General features: G+C 41.5%; 1 protein-coding gene across 1 annotated transcript; it reads left to right on the top strand.

Annotated features, from left to right (window-relative positions):
* The first annotated feature begins 14088 nt into the window (after window positions 1–14088).
* Window positions 14089–18820, top strand: LOC131426190 (segmentation protein Runt-like). Its single transcript, XM_058588723.1, has 3 exons — window positions 14089–15032; window positions 15731–15928; window positions 17473–18820. The coding sequence occupies exons 1-3, from the start codon at window positions 14567–14569 to the stop codon at window positions 18225–18227; spliced, it is 1419 nt and encodes a 472-aa protein (XP_058444706.1). The 5' UTR covers window positions 14089–14566; the 3' UTR covers window positions 18228–18820.
* Window positions 18821–19504: the final 684 nt, after the last annotated feature.

The raw sequence follows: 19504 nt of genomic DNA, 5'->3' as shown, positions 1-19504 counted from the left end.
TCCAGAACTTTTTTCCTGCTGTTCCGCCACCAATACAGCGAAACCCTTTGGAGAGCGGTTGATTTTTTTTCTTGCCCGTCGAATTTCCCCTCTTTTCGGAAGTTGTGATTTTTCCAGCTTTTCGATGTTGTTTGAGCTTGGCGCAAAAACTTCACGGGCATGTGTGACACCGCTGAGCTCTCCTCTCCCATACACACGACCTGCCGACTACCAACACAGAGACGGACGAATGCCTGACCGGTCATCCGCGCTTTTCCGACTCGCATGCATCGCGATGACGACGACGACGACGACGACGTCTGAGATGTGGTTTTCCGTCCCACCCTCCACGCGGCAGTTTCGCTCTCTTTCGCACAGCTTCCGCGAGACGAACAACGATTTGTTCACATTTGAAACCGAACGAGTTGAACTAGTTCATGATTTACATGTTTTTTTTCGGCCTCGTTGTTTTTCGAAGAACCAAGGAAAACCAATCTGCGGAGAAAGAACGAAAAAAAAGCGTTGTTCCTCCGTCCGTGGCAGTAAATCATGGTGTCAGTTTGGCTCCCACAAAGCAGCAAATATGAGCGCAAACTCTGACCGACGGTTGACAGTCGGCCGTGGGTTTTGCGGAATCCGGTACGTGCTCGTGCGGTGACATTTTATGCCTTCGATTAGCGTTTTCTCGGGACACGGCCACGGCGACGCAGGAATGCGGATGAAGATAAATCGGTTCGCTGTTCGGAAGGGAAAACAAAAAAAAACATATTACGGATCGGCTGTAGTTAATTTTTGAATTTTGCTTGCGTTGATGATTGTTCTTTTTTTTTGTATTGGATTATTTTTCAATGGGGATTTGAAATATTCATTGACTATGATGACGGCTAGCGTATTCGAAGTGAAAACATTTCGGTCAAATTGCGCTTGAGAATCTGTCTTACATTAAAGGAAGCTCCTCCTGCAAATGATGTTGGAAGCGTGGAATAAAAAAAAAATATGGCTCGAGAAACTTTAGGTAGTTATTAATCTTTATTGAAGACTGTTCCAGTGTTAATTTTACGTAAAAATATAGAGTCATTCTTCCTAACAAGTGACTCAACGTAAAGAACCCAATTTAAAAATTTTTTATATAGAATCACGGGGAAAACAATGTCAGGAAGAAAATTTATCCCATTTTTTGTAAACAAATTTAACGCAAAAAGTCAAAATTTAGCTACTTTTGTAAACATCTCGGTTAAAATAATGCAGAAACGTCACTCCAAAGAGGACTCAAAAACAAACAAAAAACCTCCAACATTGTTTGTTCCAGAATCAACCCCTGAGGGTCTACAATGCACGCCATTTATCTCAGCACGCTCTACACTTTCATGCTCTAGATGACTACTACCTGAAAACAATCAGCATGTTTCACACCCATACAAAAAATGGTTCAATCAGCCAAATTTTTGTAAACCACAATGATTTTTTCCTTTTAAAATATTATAACATAATAAGATAACGATAATAACGACAATCTGTTGATCATTGTAATCTGTTGATACCAAAGATGAGGAGGTTTTATGCCTGCTGGAGAGAGAGAGATTGCCAAATTTCATCTCCGTCGGGCTTTTCCCTGCTCCCAAAATAAAAATAAATGAAAAATTTTAATCCACCTAGTGGTGTAATGATGCCTTTCTCATGTATATAATATTGTGGTATTCTATTCAAAATTTTTCTCTTCGATTTTTGAAAGAAACCAAGAGATTGTTTATGCATAACAAACAGAATAAAACAGTGCTTTGATTGAGTAAGTCATCCTTAAGAAAACGAAATGGGTTCACTATTATATGCACTTCCGGCACCGGAACCCGAGAACCGGTATAATCAAAGTCGGTTCGAACAGCCACCAACTAACATGACACACAAACTCTTCTAGTACGCACTCTAAATTACGATTTAAATGTTTGTTGCATCCGAAAATATTTTAGGTGACAATGTACAATATTGAACACACTTTACCCTATAACTCCGGAACCGCAAGTTGGATCCAGATGAAATTCAGGAATTCCGTATGGGACCACAAGACCTTTCATTTGAATCTAAGTTTGTGGAAATCGGTCGAACCATCGTTGAGAAAAGTGAGTGAGATCCATGTTGGTATATATGACCACTATTTCCGGTACTTCCGGAACCGGATACCGGGAACCAGGATAGCTGGAACCGGTTTGTTTAGTTGCCTACTGATAATAACTATCAATTTGTGTAGTTTTGAGACCAGTTTAGAAATTTTTTCACGTATTTTGTTTCGCCGGTTTAAGTGGCGGTGTACAATATGTAATACACTTTACCCTATAACTCCGGAACCGGAAGTCGGATCCGTATGAAATTCAGGAATTCCGTATGGGACCACAAGACCTTTCATTTGAATCTAAAAATCGGTTCAGCCATCTCCGAGAAAACCTAGTGAGATTATTTGACACATACACACACACAGACATTGCTCAGCTCGATGAACTGAGTCGAATGGTATATGACACAATTTTCACTAGTCGGTTTTTCAAGTGATTGCATAACCTTTCTATATGAGAAAGGCAAAAAATTAACTAAATAACGATAATAATGTTAATAACGATAACAACGATAATAACGATAATAACGATCATAACCATAATAACGATAGTAATGATAATAACGATAATAACGATAATAACGAAAATAACATTATAATTGTAGTAAATCAGCAGCAAAATAAAAACAAAAAAAATTACTATTTCGAATTTTTCCGAAAGTTACTCATAACAGTTCGGCTGTAATCCTTCGCATCGTTTAATAGAAACACACATTATTTTGCCAAAATTCGTTTTTATTATTCAACATAATTGCCATCAGAGGCGATACAGCGATTATAGCGATCTTCCAACTTTTCGATACCATTTTTGTAGTACGATTTGTCCTTTGCCTCAAAATAGGCCTCAGTTTCAGCGATTACCTCTTCATTGCTTCTAAATTTTTTACCAGCGAGCATTCTCTTGAGGTCTGAGAACAGGAAAAGTCACTGGGGGCCAAATCTGGAGAATACGGTGGATGAGGGAGCAATTCGAAGCCCAATTCGTTCAATTTCAGCATGGTTTTCATCGACTTGTGACACGGTGCATTGTCTTGATGAAACAAAACTTTTTTCTTCTTCAAATGAGGCCGTTTTTTTGAAATTTCGTCCTTCAAACGCTCTAATAACGCTATATAATGTTCACTGTTGATGGTTTTTCCCTTTTCAAGGTAGTCGATGAAAATTATACCATGCGAATCCCAAAATACAGACGCCATAACCTTACCGGCCGATTGTTGAGTCTTTCCACGCTTTGGGTTCGGTTCATCGCGTGCAGTCCACTCAGCTGACTGTCGATTGGACTCCGGAGTGAAGTGATGGAGCCATGTTTCGTCCATTGTTCTATATCGACGAAAAAAATCGGTTTTATTTCGATATAACAGCTCCAAACACTGCTCAGAATCATCAATTCGTTGTTGTTTTTGATCGATTGTGAGCTCACGCGGCACCCATTTTGCACAAAGCTTTCTCATATCCAAATATTCGTGAATAATATGTCCAACACGTTCCTTTGATATCTTTAGGGTGTCAGCTATCTCGATCAACTTCACTTTACGGTCATTGAAAATCATTTTGTGGATTTTTTTCACGTTTTCATCGGTAACAGCCTCTTTTGGACGTCCACTGCGTTCATCGTCTTCGGTGCTCATATGACCAGTACGAAATTTTGCAAACCACTTACGAATTGTTGCTTCGCCCGGTGCAGAGGATAACACTCAAGTCATTTTTTGTATCGGCGGCACTTTTTTTCATCAAAAAGTAGTGTTCCATCAACACACGAAATTCCTTTTTTCCATTTTTTTTTTCAATAACAAAAGTAGCTTCACTCAAAATGCAATATCTCACAAACTAATAATCAGACAGCTGTCAAATTTATACACGTATCTTTTGAAGGTTGGTACTAACTGAAAATGGCATGGATTTAATTCTAGTGGCGCCCTCTTATAGAAACGATACGAACTTTTCAGCCTATCTGTTATCAATACGTGCTCTTGCCGAGGAGAGACAGGTTTTAAGGTATTTTTCCTCTGGTATTTAGAAAGATGTGCTAGGGTTTGGTATGCGCATAATCAAACTAATTCCTTCTCACGTTATGTTAGCTCATATCGGATGGAATATTGTCAATACTCTAGTAACGTATGAATGTCGGATGGTTGTATGTCAAATCAGTCTACCAATGACAACTAGATCTAATACAACGAAGGCAGATAGAAGTCCGACCTGAATTGATCAAACTGCCTGCTGAAGTCATGTCCACTAGAACTAGCAATCAGGTACAACTCACCCTGTGTGCTCAAAATCCGATCTAGACTAGTTGTGCAACTGTTCTATACATTCCAAAATAAAATTGAAATCTTTCGAAGCACAAGACGCAGTGGCGTCTATGAAGACAATTGCTAAGATTTCGGTCACGTTCTGAATCACAGACACAGTCTTTTAAAAAAGGAATCACTTGATCTGTCTATGCAAAAATTCGAATGCAATTCCCAAGTCGAAAGAATGAACAATAAATAAATACTCGATGGTATCTTGTCAAATAAACATATTCGAAGGAGGAAAAAATTTTACTCGTAACATCCAACCGCCGGAACACGCCACGCAGAACACAGACAGAGTGCAGTGTGGCGGCTCGTAAATCCGAAACCCATTTAGTGTGACTTCTCAAGAGCATCTTAAATCATCGCACCAGAAAAAAAGGATGCTAATTTTAGTTAAGCCAAGCGAACAGCAGCGAACCGTTTTATATTTATCCGAGAAGCCGTTACTCCTCTCCACACACGTCGGCAGAGAGTCGGGAGTCTTCCAATTCGACTGGCGCACGCGTTGACCCTTGAAATCCATTCAGCTGTTGTTTCTTAACTCTCCAGAAACCGAGAAGTCGAAGAAAAAAGGGTCCACGCACTTGCCCTGCACGAGTCAAATTTTCCGACCAACTTCACCGCTTTAGTGAAGTGAATTGAAAAATGGGATCGATTTGTGCAGCAGAGCTCGTGATCAGGCACCTATCGGAGTTCTATGCTGGACTATTTTCGAATAATCGTTTGTCTCAGGGTGGAGCTAATTACAACTCAATTATAAGCTCCAGTCAGAGCTGACACGAAGCTGATGATGGTTTTGTTAATTTTAGCTACAGCTGCTTGAGATCGCGAAGTACTCTTTCCAGTCTTGTGAGGTAAATAAAAGCAAGCAGAAGGTACACGACGCCGAGAATTAGGGTTGTCGAAAGTAACCACCATGCGGTGTTTGAATTGTTGTGAAAATGAATGCCACTCAAACGTGGTTGCGTTTGCCGTTGCATACGGCACTCGTCAAAACAGTCAGCACCCAAGTAGAATTGGCGGTGGTGGTGGTTCCGTTATGCACCGTGTTTCCGCGAGTAGCAAAGGTCTATCGGGGAGCGAATGGGCTTCGAAAAAACATTGCAGCAGCTGTTGCGTTCTCGTTAAAAGCATACACGCGCTCGTGATCCTTGGCAGGAGCATTAATGTGTGCTGCCTGTCTGGACTGCGGGGTCATGACAAAGGGCTCCAATGAATTGGGTTGGTTATTGTCGGTATTAGGACTTCCCCGTTTTGTTGAATCATATGCAAATAACGTCAACCTAAAGATGTGGAGATTTCTGTGATATACAAAAATGCACTTCAGTCCAGTTTCTACTACTTTTGCGTTTCATCTTGAGCTCATCGGTGCATTAGCAGTTTATGTTGAAACACGACTAATGCCACCTTGCGGTTCAACATGAACCGCTGAACAGTTGTAAATTTATTGTTATTCGCAACACACTTCATTCGGCAGGTTAGAAAAGATATTACAGTTATAAGCTCAAGACGAAACGCAAAATTAACTAATATAGTGAAGTGCATTATATACAAACTGGCTACTCATGTATGATGATGTGGTACTACCACCTATTGTAGCAAAAACAACAACTTTATTATTTTAAAGGTCAGCTCTCATATTACAGTAACAACAAACCTGGTATAAAGCGTCAAACGCTCATGTCGTGCTCTCATTTGAACGCAAATCGCATTTAGCTGCTGAATACTGGATCTGAATTTAGTTCTTTAATTCACTTCCAGTCAAAATTTAGAGTAGATGCACCGTTACAATTCTGGAAGCAAAACAATAAAAGTTGCATATTTCACGCTACTAATATGATATTTGGAAGTGTGCAAGAAGTATGTTAATTTTGTTTATAATTTCGTTCTCTAGTTATGATTCTGACATTAATCACCTACCTTTTTTGGAGTCGCGATTAATTCTCTTGCGCAACCTTTTGCTTTTGTCTGCAATTGTTTCTAACAATAAGTGTTGTGGTGATGTTTCAAATTCAATACAATAATGGATTAAAGACAATGTACTAATCATGTTGACATTTCCTCAAAATTGTGTGTTATGATGTGAGCGATGCGGACAGGTCGATTCAAGTAGAGAAACTCGGTCGAAAGATACTGATATGGCAAGCAATATGTTCCTGCGGTTTGAAGTCAACCATTTTTTACACTACCGGAACTATAAATGCAGAAATCTATCGATCTGAGTGTCTCCAGAAGAGATTGTTGCCTTTATATAAGAGTGCATAGTTCACCTCCATTGTTTTGGCCGGATTTAGCGTCGACTCACTATACCAAAACCACTGTCAATTGGCTTACGGAAAAGGGTATAAATTTCGTTGAGAAAAATATCAATCCACCAAATTATCTTCAGCTTCGACCTATCGAACGTTACTGAGAAATCGTGAAAAGGGTCTTCAAGAAGACTGGTAAGGCAGCTGGGAACATGCAGGAGTTCAAAAAAATTTGGTCTCAAGCGTCCAAAAAATGCGATGCAACACTTGTCCGGAACGAACATCAAAAGTTCGAAAATTCTTGAAGGAATAACTTAAATTTCATTCGGTTTTTATTATACTCAAGTTTAACCTCGTACAATAAAGGATCAATTTTTAGTTTGAATAAAATATCGTTTTTTATCATAATTTAAAAGAAAAATTTGTGGATAGCTTATTTTCGATACACTCCTTAGAACGGAATTTTGAATCTGAACTCTCAATTTTTATGTTAGATTCTGGAACAGAATTCTGAAGCTGAATTCTAAAACTTAATACTGGATTTCTGAACTGATTACTGAATCTGCGTTGTGGAACTAAATTCGAGACCAGAATTCTGATTCGGCACTGAATTCTTAACCTGAATCCCAGTAACGTACTCTGCATCTAGATTCTACAGCTGAGTGTTAGCTACAGAATTCCAGTTCAGGATTCAGTTTCAAAATTCGGATTCCGAACTCAGCTCCGAAATTCATATTGATTTAGTTCAAAAATCTTCAGATTCTATTTCCTGATATCAGTTATTCTTCTGTATAACTGAATTCGTGAACCAAATTTTAAATCTGATTTATAATCCTAGATTTCGGTCTGAAGTTCCAGAGCTTCAGGTTCAGAACTCAGTTTCAGGATTCTGATACTGAATTCTGAGCGCCGGACAGAAACTTTGAAACTGAATTCTGGTCTGATACGCATCTTCAGTTCCAGAATTCAGTTTCAAAATTCAGATCTTAGTCCAGAATTCATTTCTAAAATTTAGTTCGAGAGCCCAGGTTTAGAATCGAGACCACGATCTCAGTTCCAGAATCCAGGCGCAGAATCAAGTTCTAAAATTCGGTTTCAACTACAGATTCAGAATTCTGGAACTCGATTCTGGCCTTGAATTCTGGACAAGGAGCAGAATTGAAGATTTAGTTTTTTTGAAATCTTTATCTGAAATCCAGAACCGAACTCTAGAAATGGATTCTGGTCTGAACTGAAGGAGTCAATTACGTAGGCTAGAATGAATGAAGTATCAATTGGTTAGCTTATTTACTTCTGAAATATTTAGGAAAAATGCAATTCGAATTATTTGTGGTTACCTTATGCTACTGAAAATTCTGTTGAGAGAAAACTATGGTAAATGGAACAACAGATAAGCTCCTAATATGCGCTCCATAGTAAAGTGAAACGTATTGACGTCAAAAATCCGAGAAAAGTATGCGAAATTTTTCTAATTAGAATCTATCAGACTGTGCACCTTCACTAAACTTTTTTTTTTCACTTCCGCTTTGCATATTCAACAGATAAGTAATTCTAAAAGTTCTTTAGATAACATTTAGAGCCCTTTGAAGGGATTGCAATGCAAACGACCAGCAGCTAAATGACGCAATCGCTCTTGTTTGAAGTGAAACTTACACTGCGAACGATGCACCAAAAAAAAAACGCCCCGCAGCAGAGCTGAATGCGTGATTCTGTGTCTGGAACTAAATTCTGGGATTTTATTCAGAAACTAAATTCTCGATACTGGAACTGAAACTGAGCTGTGCTCCTCAACCAACCGAAATGATGCACTTGCTTCACTTCCTGTTCAGTCAACTGCACAAACAAGAATGAACGCAATATATCAAGTGTTAATCTTTTCAGACCTTTTCAGTAGGTAACGCAGAAATGAAATGTAGCTTACTACAGGGTGATTTTTTAAGAGCTTGAGAACTTTTTTAAACAATAAAACGCATAAAATTTGCAAAATCTCATCGGTTCTTTATTTTAAACGTTAGATTGGTACATGACATTTACTTTTTGAAGATAATTTCATTTAAATGTTGACCGCGGCTGCGTCTTAGGTGGTCCATTCGGAAAGTCCAATTTTGGGCAACTTTTTCGAGCATTTCGGCCGGAATAGCCCGAATTTCTTCGGAAATGTTGTCTTCCAAAGCTGGAATAGTTACTGGCTTATTTCTGTAGACTTTAGACTTGACGTAGCCCCACAAAAAATAGTCTAAAGGCGTCAAATCGCATGATCTTGGTGGCCAACTTACCGGTCCATTTCTTGAGATGAATTGTTCTCCGAAGTTTTCCCTCAAAATGGCCATAGAATCGCGAGCTGTGTGGCATGTAGCGCCATCTTGTTGAAACCACATGTCAACCAAGTTCAGTTCTTCCATTTTTGGCAACAAAAAGTTTGTTAGCATCGAACGATAGCGATCGCCATTCACTGTAACGTTGCGTCCAACAGCATCTTTGAAAAAATACGGTCCAATGATTCCACCAGCGTACAAACCACACCAAACAGTGCATTTTTCGGGATGCATGGGCAGTTCTTGAACGGCTTCTGGTTGCTCTTCACTCCAAATGCGGCAATTTTGCTTATTTACGTAGCCATTCAACCAGAAATGAGCCTCATCGCTGAACAAAATTTGTCGACAAAAAAGCGGACTTTCCGAATGGACCACCTAAGACGCAGCCGCGGTCAACATTTAAATGAAATTATCTTCAAAAAGTAAATGTCATGTACCAATCTAACGTTTAAAATAAAGAACCGATGAGATTTTGCAAATTTTATGCGTTTTATTGTTTAAAAAAGTTCTCAAGCTCTTAAAAAATCACCCTGTACATCCAAACCGTCGGCTCGGGTACGAAAAAGGCTAACACGCGTCATAAGTTTTCTGCTTTGATACTCCTTGATACCAAACATTTAAGAAAACTTTAGTTTAGAATAATTTGTGATTATGTCGAAAAACTGAAAATGTTATGATCAATTGATGATCATATTTCAGATGGCATGTAGGGAAAATGATGTTGATACGTTAGATACAACAAGAGATATTCTCGATCAAAAACTTATCACTCTTTCAGCGGATAAATTCTGAAAAGGCGCCCCATAGTAAAGTAAGTCGTATTCACGACAAAACAGCTCTTTTCCACATAGTTCATCTAAATAGTTCATTTATCTTTATTCTTCCGATTTATTTAATTCAATTATCAACTAAATTAAACTAGACTTCTTCCTTTCTTCCTTTCTCTTTTGGCTGGTTGAGAGGAAACCAACTAGGGGTGCCAGAGTATGCAAAGTTCTGAACTCTGAAACTGAATTCACGAATTAAATTACGAAAATGAATTCGAGAAAACAATTCTGATTCAAAAGGCAGTTCCAAAATTTGGATTTGGAGTTTAGATCTAACATTTATTTCTATAATCCAGATTTGAAAATCATATCCTGAATTTTGTTCGATAATTCTGAAGTTGAAATCTAAATAAGAGTTTCGGAATCAATTCCAAAAGCTGGTCAAGAAAAACCAGTTCCAGAGTTATAGTAATCATTTCTGAACCTGTAATCTAGATGAATTCTGAATCTGGAATTATGTTCAGAATCCAGGCTCTGAATTTAGTTCTGAAACTCGACTCTCGACCTTTTATACTCGTCCAGTTGACTACCTCAAAACCGTCATCACGGATAATGAGAATGGCAAGCAAGGGAACTTTTGAGTTGTTCACGGTTATCTCACACTGTTAAAAAATTTATCATAAATTGCTGATCATATTTCTGATAGTATGGAAAAATAATTATGCTTATGGCGTTTAGCACACACCAAAAAAATTTGAATTTTACAGGTGACTTAATCCCTCATACGATGTAATTCATAAAGACCTAATTTGTCAAATGACGGAAAATTTCATTTGTAGTGACTTAATGTTAGATTAGCTTGATTTTTATTGGTTTCGACTGTAAATTGCGTTCTGCTAGCAGGTGCGACTGCATGAATTTAAATGCACCTTTTACCAGCCAAGCAGATGCATGCTTCTGTGGCTCGGTCGATTAACAGACGTACTTGCGATCCAATGATTCTCGATTCAAGTCGCGGCGGATGCTATCAGTATTCAATTTTTTTTATTTCAATAAATTTTATGTCATGGAGTTTTAGACACAATATTAAATGTTCTGCCACGTAAATTGGCGTGAACTGCGACGCTCCATTTATGTGCATCTAATAAGATGTAAAATCACAGGGCTTTTTTTTAGTGTGTACAACTCCAGATATTAAGCTCTACCCATTCTTCCATAGGGTGATTTTGAAAAGGCGACCAATAGTAGAGTAAGATGTGTTTACGTCAAAAACTTTGAATTTTTCAGGTGACATAATTCTACAAATGATACATAGAACTTAACTTGTCAAATCATGCAAAATATTACATTCGTACAGAATTTTACAGGCTCCGATTGTATTTTGTACTCGGCTACCAAGTGCCGCTGAATGGATTTATATGTAACAATTGTTTACCATGCAGGTATGTGCTTCTGTGGCTTAGTTGATTAACTGACGTGTTTTTTCATCTAATGTTTCTCGGTTCAAGTCGCGTTGTATGATGACGCTTCATTAATGTGCATCTTATAAGATGTAAAATCACAAGATTTTTTCGAACTGTGCATCCTCCTCGCCTGTACCAAGTAAAGATCAACACCGCTAGCCATCTCTGATAAAAAAAAATGCAATTAGGAGTAGATCACAAAACAGAAAAGTTGTTTCAATTGCTAATTTGGCGATTCTGAAATTACCAGTACTCGGGTTTTTCGTCCAATCAAATCCATTCTGCTGGATCAAGATCTATTTGAAATGCCTACGTCCAGCAGTGATCAATTTTTAGCATTTTTTTAGCATTAGCATTAGAGACCGTCCGTGTGTTGCTACTCCGTTATTGATCTGGACCAATTGAGATTGCAAAATGATTTTTTGAAGTAACATGTTTGGGAATAACACATTGTTTCACACTGTGCAAACTGTATTGAACCATGCATGCTGATCAATACCGACGCCGGCCACGTCCGAATGCAGATCTACTTGGGAGGGGAAGGATTGTTAGTTCGATGCATGTTGCTACTAAGAACCGAGGAATCCTCTGCATTCCCACATGCATCACAGGAGAGGATACTTTGTTAGTAAATGTTTTAATAATGTTATCATGTGTTTATTGCTCTGGGTAGCCGGCTACCAAGAATGTTTTAAAGTATTATCGTTTTATGTGTTACTTTGTGCTGGCAATATAATGCACGAAACAGTCAATCTCCGAAATTGACAAAACTCCGGACAGCCGGCTGTCGAGTATGCAGTCACTCGTTTATGCATCTACCTTTCGCGTTTTTTTAGTCATGCAAAAAAAAACACATTCGGATTGATAAAAAAAAGGTATCATCTCACTGCTAGGTGGATTAAGCACGTTTTTATAAATGAAACTACGTGATACAAAATAAACGAGCGAATAGGATTTAGACAAAAAAGGTGATTCATTGCATTGAAATATTCTAAACAGTTATTATAAAATCATTTTAAATCACCAAACAAAGGTCAACAGATTTCACACGCGTCTTGATTCTTTATTATTTCCGCTTTATTATTTTAATTATTTATTAAAATTATTAATTGGTTATATTAGTTGATCTGGGCAGCCGGCTACCGAGAAAAATATTAATTTACTGTTTGAAATATTAATATCAAGTGTTTTTTACTATGTATTCACTATACCGATACATGTCATCTCTGTTATTAACTTTGTAATATAAACGGATTTGCGCAATGGTTGATTTTTATCATTCATTTTATAATCCTGAAAGACAATCAATAACATGGAAGAAGAAATCATTCCTAATAAAACTTTTCTACGAAGCTAGACGGAAATTGATAGGTTGAATAAAGAGATGATTTAGTAAAATAGAGTGATCAGAAGTAAAACATTGAAAATATCTGATAACTGAAAGGAAAAAGAAACTCCTGCAATTGTCGCCTTTTACGACATGGAAGCAGGAACCCAGTGGATCTATTCTTGGTTCATTTTTTTCCGCCGGATTCCACACGGCATCTAGGCTGGTACAGTCCGGAGAGAGGTAATAGGTACTATCAATCTCCTAGTGGACCCCAGCCCCTTCTACGTCCAGCAGTGATCAATTTCCGATAAAGTTGTCACCTTCCGGCTTATTTAGTACGCTAAGGACTACTCTCATAAGGCTTAACCTTGAGCACACGACCAGGACCAGGACCAGGACCAAATTCTACCATTACCCACCAAACTCATCTCTGCTAGCTCGTGCCAACCTCGGCAAGGACATCGTGAACACTTAGTGGCATCACGCAGCCAACCTAGGCGAGCCACCAACCAACCCGGACTAATTGAGCTGTTCCACAACTCACAATGACCAAGGCAAGGCCACCACCACGGGCTAGGAAAGTTATTAACACCTCTGATCCTGCCTGCCATCCAAAACGACGACCCGATCGTCGCTCGAGCAGTGTTCTCTCGGTTTCAGTTACTCTCGGTTTCAAGGACGGCCACTTGATAATCGTCCTCCTTGTTTGTTGTCCTTTCGCTTATGCACTGCTCGTCCCATCCCATCCCATCCCATCCCATCAAACAAACGCGCTAAACACAACAAACAGATCGCAGATCAAAAGAACATGAAAAGCTTCCGTGTTCCTCGTCTCTCCTGCCGTCCTGCCTCTACCTCCTGCCGAGCTGGGGGTTTTTCAATGTGTGGGAAGGAAAAAGTATGCTCTCACACACAGTGGCATTGTGGTTCGCTTCTTGGTCCTTTCGGTCCTGTGAAGATCGTGCGAGAAGGAAAGCCCAAAAAAAATCAGCGGATGAGTGGGGGTAACAAAAGCCAACTGGAGAGAGAAATTATTAGCCAGATTGTGAGAGAAAGAGAGAAAAATGTGCGCTCCTGTGTTTGTGTTTGGTGTCGTGCCGAAATATGCACAGTAGAAAAAAAAATAACAGAACGGTGAAAAGCGTGAAGCGATTCTTTTTTTTTTTTTTTGCCACCACCATCACCGACGGTGCTACTGCGGTGCCTGCCACTGACGACGACTGGCACGACGAATGACGACGGTTTGTGTGTGTGTGTGTGGTGGAAAAATAAAAATATGCCAACCGGGAACGGGAGAAGGACAGAACGGTGGAACGGAGAGAGAGCGAGCGAGCGAGTGAGTCGGTCGTTCGGCCGGCGCGTGAAGCTTTGCGAGCGAGAGCGTGACCGAGTGAGGGGAGGAAAAAAAAACGGATGGCAAAGGCAAAGCGGGAAAGCTAGAAATGTGGAAAAAGTGTGTTGGATTTGGGCGCGCACAAACACAAACACACATACATGGCTGGGATGGTGGTTGAGGTTCGCGCCGTACGACCAGCAGCAGCAGCAGCAACAGCAAAGCCGGGGAGGTATCGGTGAGCGATTTTTAAAAACAGTCCCATCTGAGACATTGTGTGAATTACATGTCCTGAGGAAGCGAGGTCCCACCACCAATCGAAGTAAACTGTGAGGAATTATAATAGAATCGAAACACGATTTATTCGAAGTGAGTGGCCAAAGTTTGAAAGTGCAACTAAGGGAAAAAAAGGTTTTTGGTTTTGGTTTGGTGAGAGAGGATATTCAGTGCTCTAGAGTGCATGCCTTGTGCCGCGGGAAGACACAGGTTTCTTCAAGATCTTGATCATCTGTGTACGCATGTCAGGCTTGGTGCGTTGAATTTTTACAGTGATAAGAGTGTTCGGGAAAAATTTGGCCCTATTGATGGATTAGAACATCCCTGAAGGGATTGGCAAGCGAAAAAAGTGAAGAAGTGAACGATTGTTAAGACCGCACCCCCCCACCACCCAACTATCCAAGGAATACTCGGCGGGAATCCGAAGTGGAATCTCCTAGTGAACCGCAGATGCATCTACCGGCTAGCAGCGAGTGCCAAAGTCCACCGGTTTCCAACAGCAACATGACCGATATGTTCTCGAACCTGCACGACATGCTGCAGGAATATCACGGCGAACTGGTCCAGACCGGATCACCGGCGGTACTCTGTTCGGCACTGCCGACGCACTGGCGCTCCAACAAGAGTTTGCCGTGTGCCTTCAAAGTGATCGCCCTGGACGACATTCAGGACGGTACGCTGGTGACGATCAAAGCCGGCAACGACGAGAACTACCACGGCGAACTGCGTAACGCGACGGCCGTCATGAAGAGCCAGGTCGCCAAATTCAACGATCTACGCTTTGTGGGCCGCTCCGGACGGGGCAAGTCGTTCTCGATCACCATCATCATCAGTTCGTATCCCTGTCAGGTCGCCACCTACACCAAAGCCATCAAAGTGACGGTCGACGGTCCGCGGGAACCCCGCTCCAAGCAAAGTAAGTTTACTTTACTCAATCAGTTCAATCAATCCCGTTCGAGATATTTTTTTTAATGATCGATTCATTTTCGAACGGGGCGCCAGTTTTCCTATAAATTTTGGCTTTGAGTTTCCCCATAAAAAAAACGTGGTTAATTTTGTTTGGAATTTCGGGCGCCACGTTCTTCGTTCCTCGCTAGAAACTAGAAGATTATATTTACGTTACAATCAAACCATATGCTGAGAACATAAATAGCAACATTAAAAATTAATCGCCTTGAATTGGGTCTGCGAGTTAATGCGTGCCGGGAGGAGGAGGGCAGAAACGAGAAGCTTCTCCACCGCTTCGCGAGAGCACATACAAAAAAAAAAAAAAAAAGAACTTCCGGAAGTACCAGGGCTTTGATGATTTAAACATAAGTATCCGCCTCCGTTCACGCACCCTCTTTTGTCTTTTTGAAAAGAGGAAAAATATAGAAGAAAGAAAAAAAAGCAACCGGAACGCACTGGCGGAACACGACAAAGCACGACTCTTGACTTTGTAAACATTTGAATTTCACACATCTCAGTTTACTTTTGACTTTCTGTCGCCGCTTTCTGAGCGGAATTGAATCGCCATCAAAGAATGTTTTGCTCCGCGCCTGTTGGTAGTCAGTCAGGATTGCATGAAATTACATACAGAAACCTAACATTTTGCTTCCTTGTTTCTTGTTTCAGATTTCGCCTACGGTCATCCGGGTGCATTTAATCCGTTTATGCTGAATGCGGGTTGGTTGGATGCGGCCTACATGAACTACGCCTGGTCCGACTACTTCCGGCAGCAGCAGCAACAACTGCAAGCCCAACAACAACAACAACCGCAACCACAACCACAAGGTCAAACCAATCCCATAGGTCCAGTAGGCGTTGCGAAAGGTAAGCAAGTTTGATTTTCGCTAGGCTGTCAAAACAATTAGATTTTTACACGAACCAAGAGTTTTCAAAAAAAAAACGGGGCGTCGAAACGCAGAAGAATCAATTAGTTCAATTGAATGTTCGATCGTGCGTATCCACAACCCAAATCCAATTGGCGTCCCGGGGCACAGCAACCTTCGGTAGGGAAAAATCTTCCCTTTGCACACAGGCGGTGGGAACCGTGCGAGTAATCCGTCGTGACACCGAACACGGCCGCGACCACTTTATTGATTTCGGATTATTAAACATCGAGTGCTACCTACTGGTGAGCCCTGAAACCAACCTCCGGCAGCAGCAGCAGAAGCAGAAGCCTAACCACACACACAATTTCCAATCGTGGCCAGAGATTTTTCGTTTCTGGGTTTTATTTTTTTGTTTTGCTGCTCTGCTCTCCGGCGGCGGCTGCGGCGCGGCGGCGGCTGCGGCGCGGCGGCGGTTGGCCGGTTCCCATTTGATGGTGGTGATTTTGGTACGCCGCTTAGCACACATCAAGCGACCAACCGACGCTGCTTGACCAGTACTGGGGCACCGATGTCCGTCCGTCCGTTTTTTTTTTGTCACCCGTCGAACGGAAATGCATTTTAACTGTTAGTGCAAAGCTTAGTTGTTTAATAGGATAAATGGATTTTTTTGGCGCTTCTCGTTCGTTTTTTTTCTCTCTGACCAGTCGCCATTTTTTGGCGCACTGGCAATCAGTTCATTGGTCATCTTCATCGGGGATCGGTGAGTTGATTTTTCGGGAGACTCCTGCCATCGTCGTTCCGGTGGTTAGGGGAGGAGGTTAAAAAAGCGAAACAACACGTTCGCCGGGTAGAGTAGAGTAGAGCAGAAGTAGAGAGAAAAAAAAACTCAATTAATTTTAAATTACAACGAAAATGGAAAATTGTCGGTTTTGGATTGCATGAAATTTTGCGGAGAATAAACTTTTTGTCCTGCCTGCCAACGTGATACGGAAATCCGCGTCGGCTTACTACACACTACAGTCATCGCGCGAACCCGAAATTTTATGCATCGATAAAGCTCTACGGTCGAGTGGCAACCGTGAAAGGACGAACGAACGGACACACACGCACACGCCCGAGTGTGGCGGATCCGGAGGAAAAAAAAGCAGTTATGCCAGTGGCCAATGCTGGGGAATTAAAATTGCATATAAAAATCAATTCCTAGGGGATTGATTTTTTTTTTGCTGTTGTTCCTGCACTCGCCCTTCGTTCCCCCTCCCGTTTCCTCGGCTTCTGAGCTTCTGTCAAACGTCGTCTCTCAAATGGACGTCCCTTGCCACTTCCGCTATAATCCGATCAGCGTGCAAATATACAGTTTTACAACAAACGGGAACTCCCGCATGTGAAGTGGAAGAAATGTTGCCCGAAACGTATGCTTTTAATCTCTCTTGGAAACGTTAAAATCACACACACACACACACAAGAAACAGTAGAAATAGTAGAAGAAGAAGATTACGATGGCTGACGAATTTTCTTTCCATTTTTTTTTCTCCCTACCATCAGGATCTCCAACGTTACCGAAGCCAAACGGAACAACCGGACCGATGCTACCGACACCACCGGCCGAATTTCTACCCCTGCCCCCAGGCGGCCAGAACGGCACAGTTCTGCCGAACGGTGGACCGGTTCTGCCCAACGGTGCCACCTACCTGACGCAGTTTCCGTTCGGACCGCATGCCGATCTGCACCTGAAATCTCCATTCCTGCCTTACGACATCTCGCCACTCCGTGCCAACGGACTGCGAAATGGGCCCCATCAGCTGGCGGCCGCCGCCGCCGCCACCACACTCACCATTCCCCCGAACGACTTCATCTCGTCGTCCCGGCTATCGCCGGCATCCTCGCGCAACTCGAACTCCTCACCGCCGGCATCGATCAATCAATCGTACAGCAGCAAACTGGTTAGCCCTCCGCTGGAACTGAACTCCACCAACGAACATTCGTCCTCTGCCGATGAATCCGACGACGAACACATCGACGTCGTGAAGTCCGCTTTCGTGCCGATCCTGCGACCGCTGCCAACGTCGTCGGCCGACTCCGACGCACTGATGAACGGCCCGCTCAAATCGGAAACGCCCGATTCGACGACCACCACCAGCTCACCGAAGACCCGCTGTGATCTGAAGGCTCCGTCCTCGAAGAAACCACAACTGCACGAGATCGCCCCGAGCGAACCGGCTTCGCCGGAAAGCACCAAACTGTCCTCACCGAACATCATCCTAAAGCAATCGGCCAAAAGCGTGTGGCGGCCCTATTGAGAATATCTACTGATTGGCCAGATGGCGGCAGCGATCAGGGCAGCGGCAACGGCAACGGCGACGGTGGCTTCCCAACCCGGGAAGTAGTAGTGCTAAATCTATAATAATAGACTAATTAGTTCAGATCTGGTGATATTAATGTTAATGATAATCGGTGATGTTAGCAACTAGTGATAGGTTCAGATGTAAATAGCAACCAGCATTGTGTGGTTTATTGCGTTCGAAGCCGATACCGGAAGATTCCTGCTTCAGGCGGCGGGAATCGAATCGAAAGAAGAAAAAAAAACAGTTTGTAAATACAACAACAAGGGTCAGGCTCTCATTCGAAATGTTTTCTGTTGAAAATCGGTAATTGGAGTTGTGATAGACTCGAAACAAAAAATTTTATATTTGGCTCTGCTCCTTATATCTATTCTATAATGTATATAGAACTAGTTATCTAGAGATTCTTATTTTATTTTAACTTTAGTTTAGCCAACAAAAGCGAGAAACAGGTACGATTTTATAGTACAAAGCGGTATTTAATTAGAGCGACACTGGATTATGTCAATCGAAGAAAAATAAAAGTTTTTAAAAAAGCATCAACAACAAAATCAACGGCAAAGCAGTTTTGATTTGGTACCGTACCGTTGGAATGGTAACCTTCTTTTATCACAGTTGTCACGAACGTCGTTGTTTTCTACCCTCTCCTATGGAAAAAACGATTTCCGCACATCTATAAATCATACATTTTCTCCTCCCGGCGGATCGGATCCTCCACAACAGCAGCCCCTATATCGGTGGTTGGTGTGTCACGTGAACGCAACGTTAGTCCCGTTTAATATTTACTCTAGTATTGCCTCCTCATCGGTATAGAAGCCCTTCGACCACGGAGGAAACAGACACAGAAGCATAACCGAATGTTACGCATATGGAAAACGAAGGAAGCAACAAAAAAAAACGAACGCTCCTTTTGTGAGGTCTCGCAGCGCATCGAAATCACAGTTTTACAACTCTTCCGTTGGTAAAAGAACCAAAAAAAAACGAAATAGGAATCACCCTCTTGCAGACGATTGTCCTGACAAATGGAAACGACAATGATTTTGAGTAGCGTTGGAAAACGATGATTACAGAACGGATCAAGTGAAAACCGGAAGGCTGGTTTTATTTTTGCGGGAGCTCGTATGAAAATTGATCCTCGGCAGACAATGCCATTTCATCCCTAAATGAGTCATTTTACTTAAAATGGTGATCTGAATTGACACATGATGATTTCCCAGTAACATTACTCTTACTTT

The sequence above is a fragment of the Malaya genurostris genome, chromosome 1, assembly GCF_030247185.1.
Source record: "Malaya genurostris strain Urasoe2022 chromosome 1, Malgen_1.1, whole genome shotgun sequence".
NCBI lineage: Eukaryota > Metazoa > Arthropoda > Insecta > Diptera > Culicidae > Malaya > Malaya genurostris.
Note: the sequence above shows the minus strand (reverse complement) of the source record. Positions and strands in the feature narration are given on the sequence as shown.

What these genes read in the sequence shown, in the direction of transcription:
- LOC131426190 (XM_058588723.1), top strand. Translation starts at nt 14,567, where the DNA reads ATGCATCTACCGGCTAGCAGCGAGTGCCAAAGTCCACCGGTTTCCAAC. An exon ending in GGAACCCCGCTCCAAGCAAA is followed by an intron (nt 15,033 to 15,730) that starts GTAAGTTTACTT and finishes TTCTTGTTTCAG; the next exon opens with ATTTCGCCTACGGTCATCCG. An exon ending in TCCAGTAGGCGTTGCGAAAG is followed by an intron (nt 15,929 to 17,472) that starts GTAAGCAAGTTT and finishes CCCTACCATCAG; the next exon opens with GATCTCCAACGTTACCGAAG.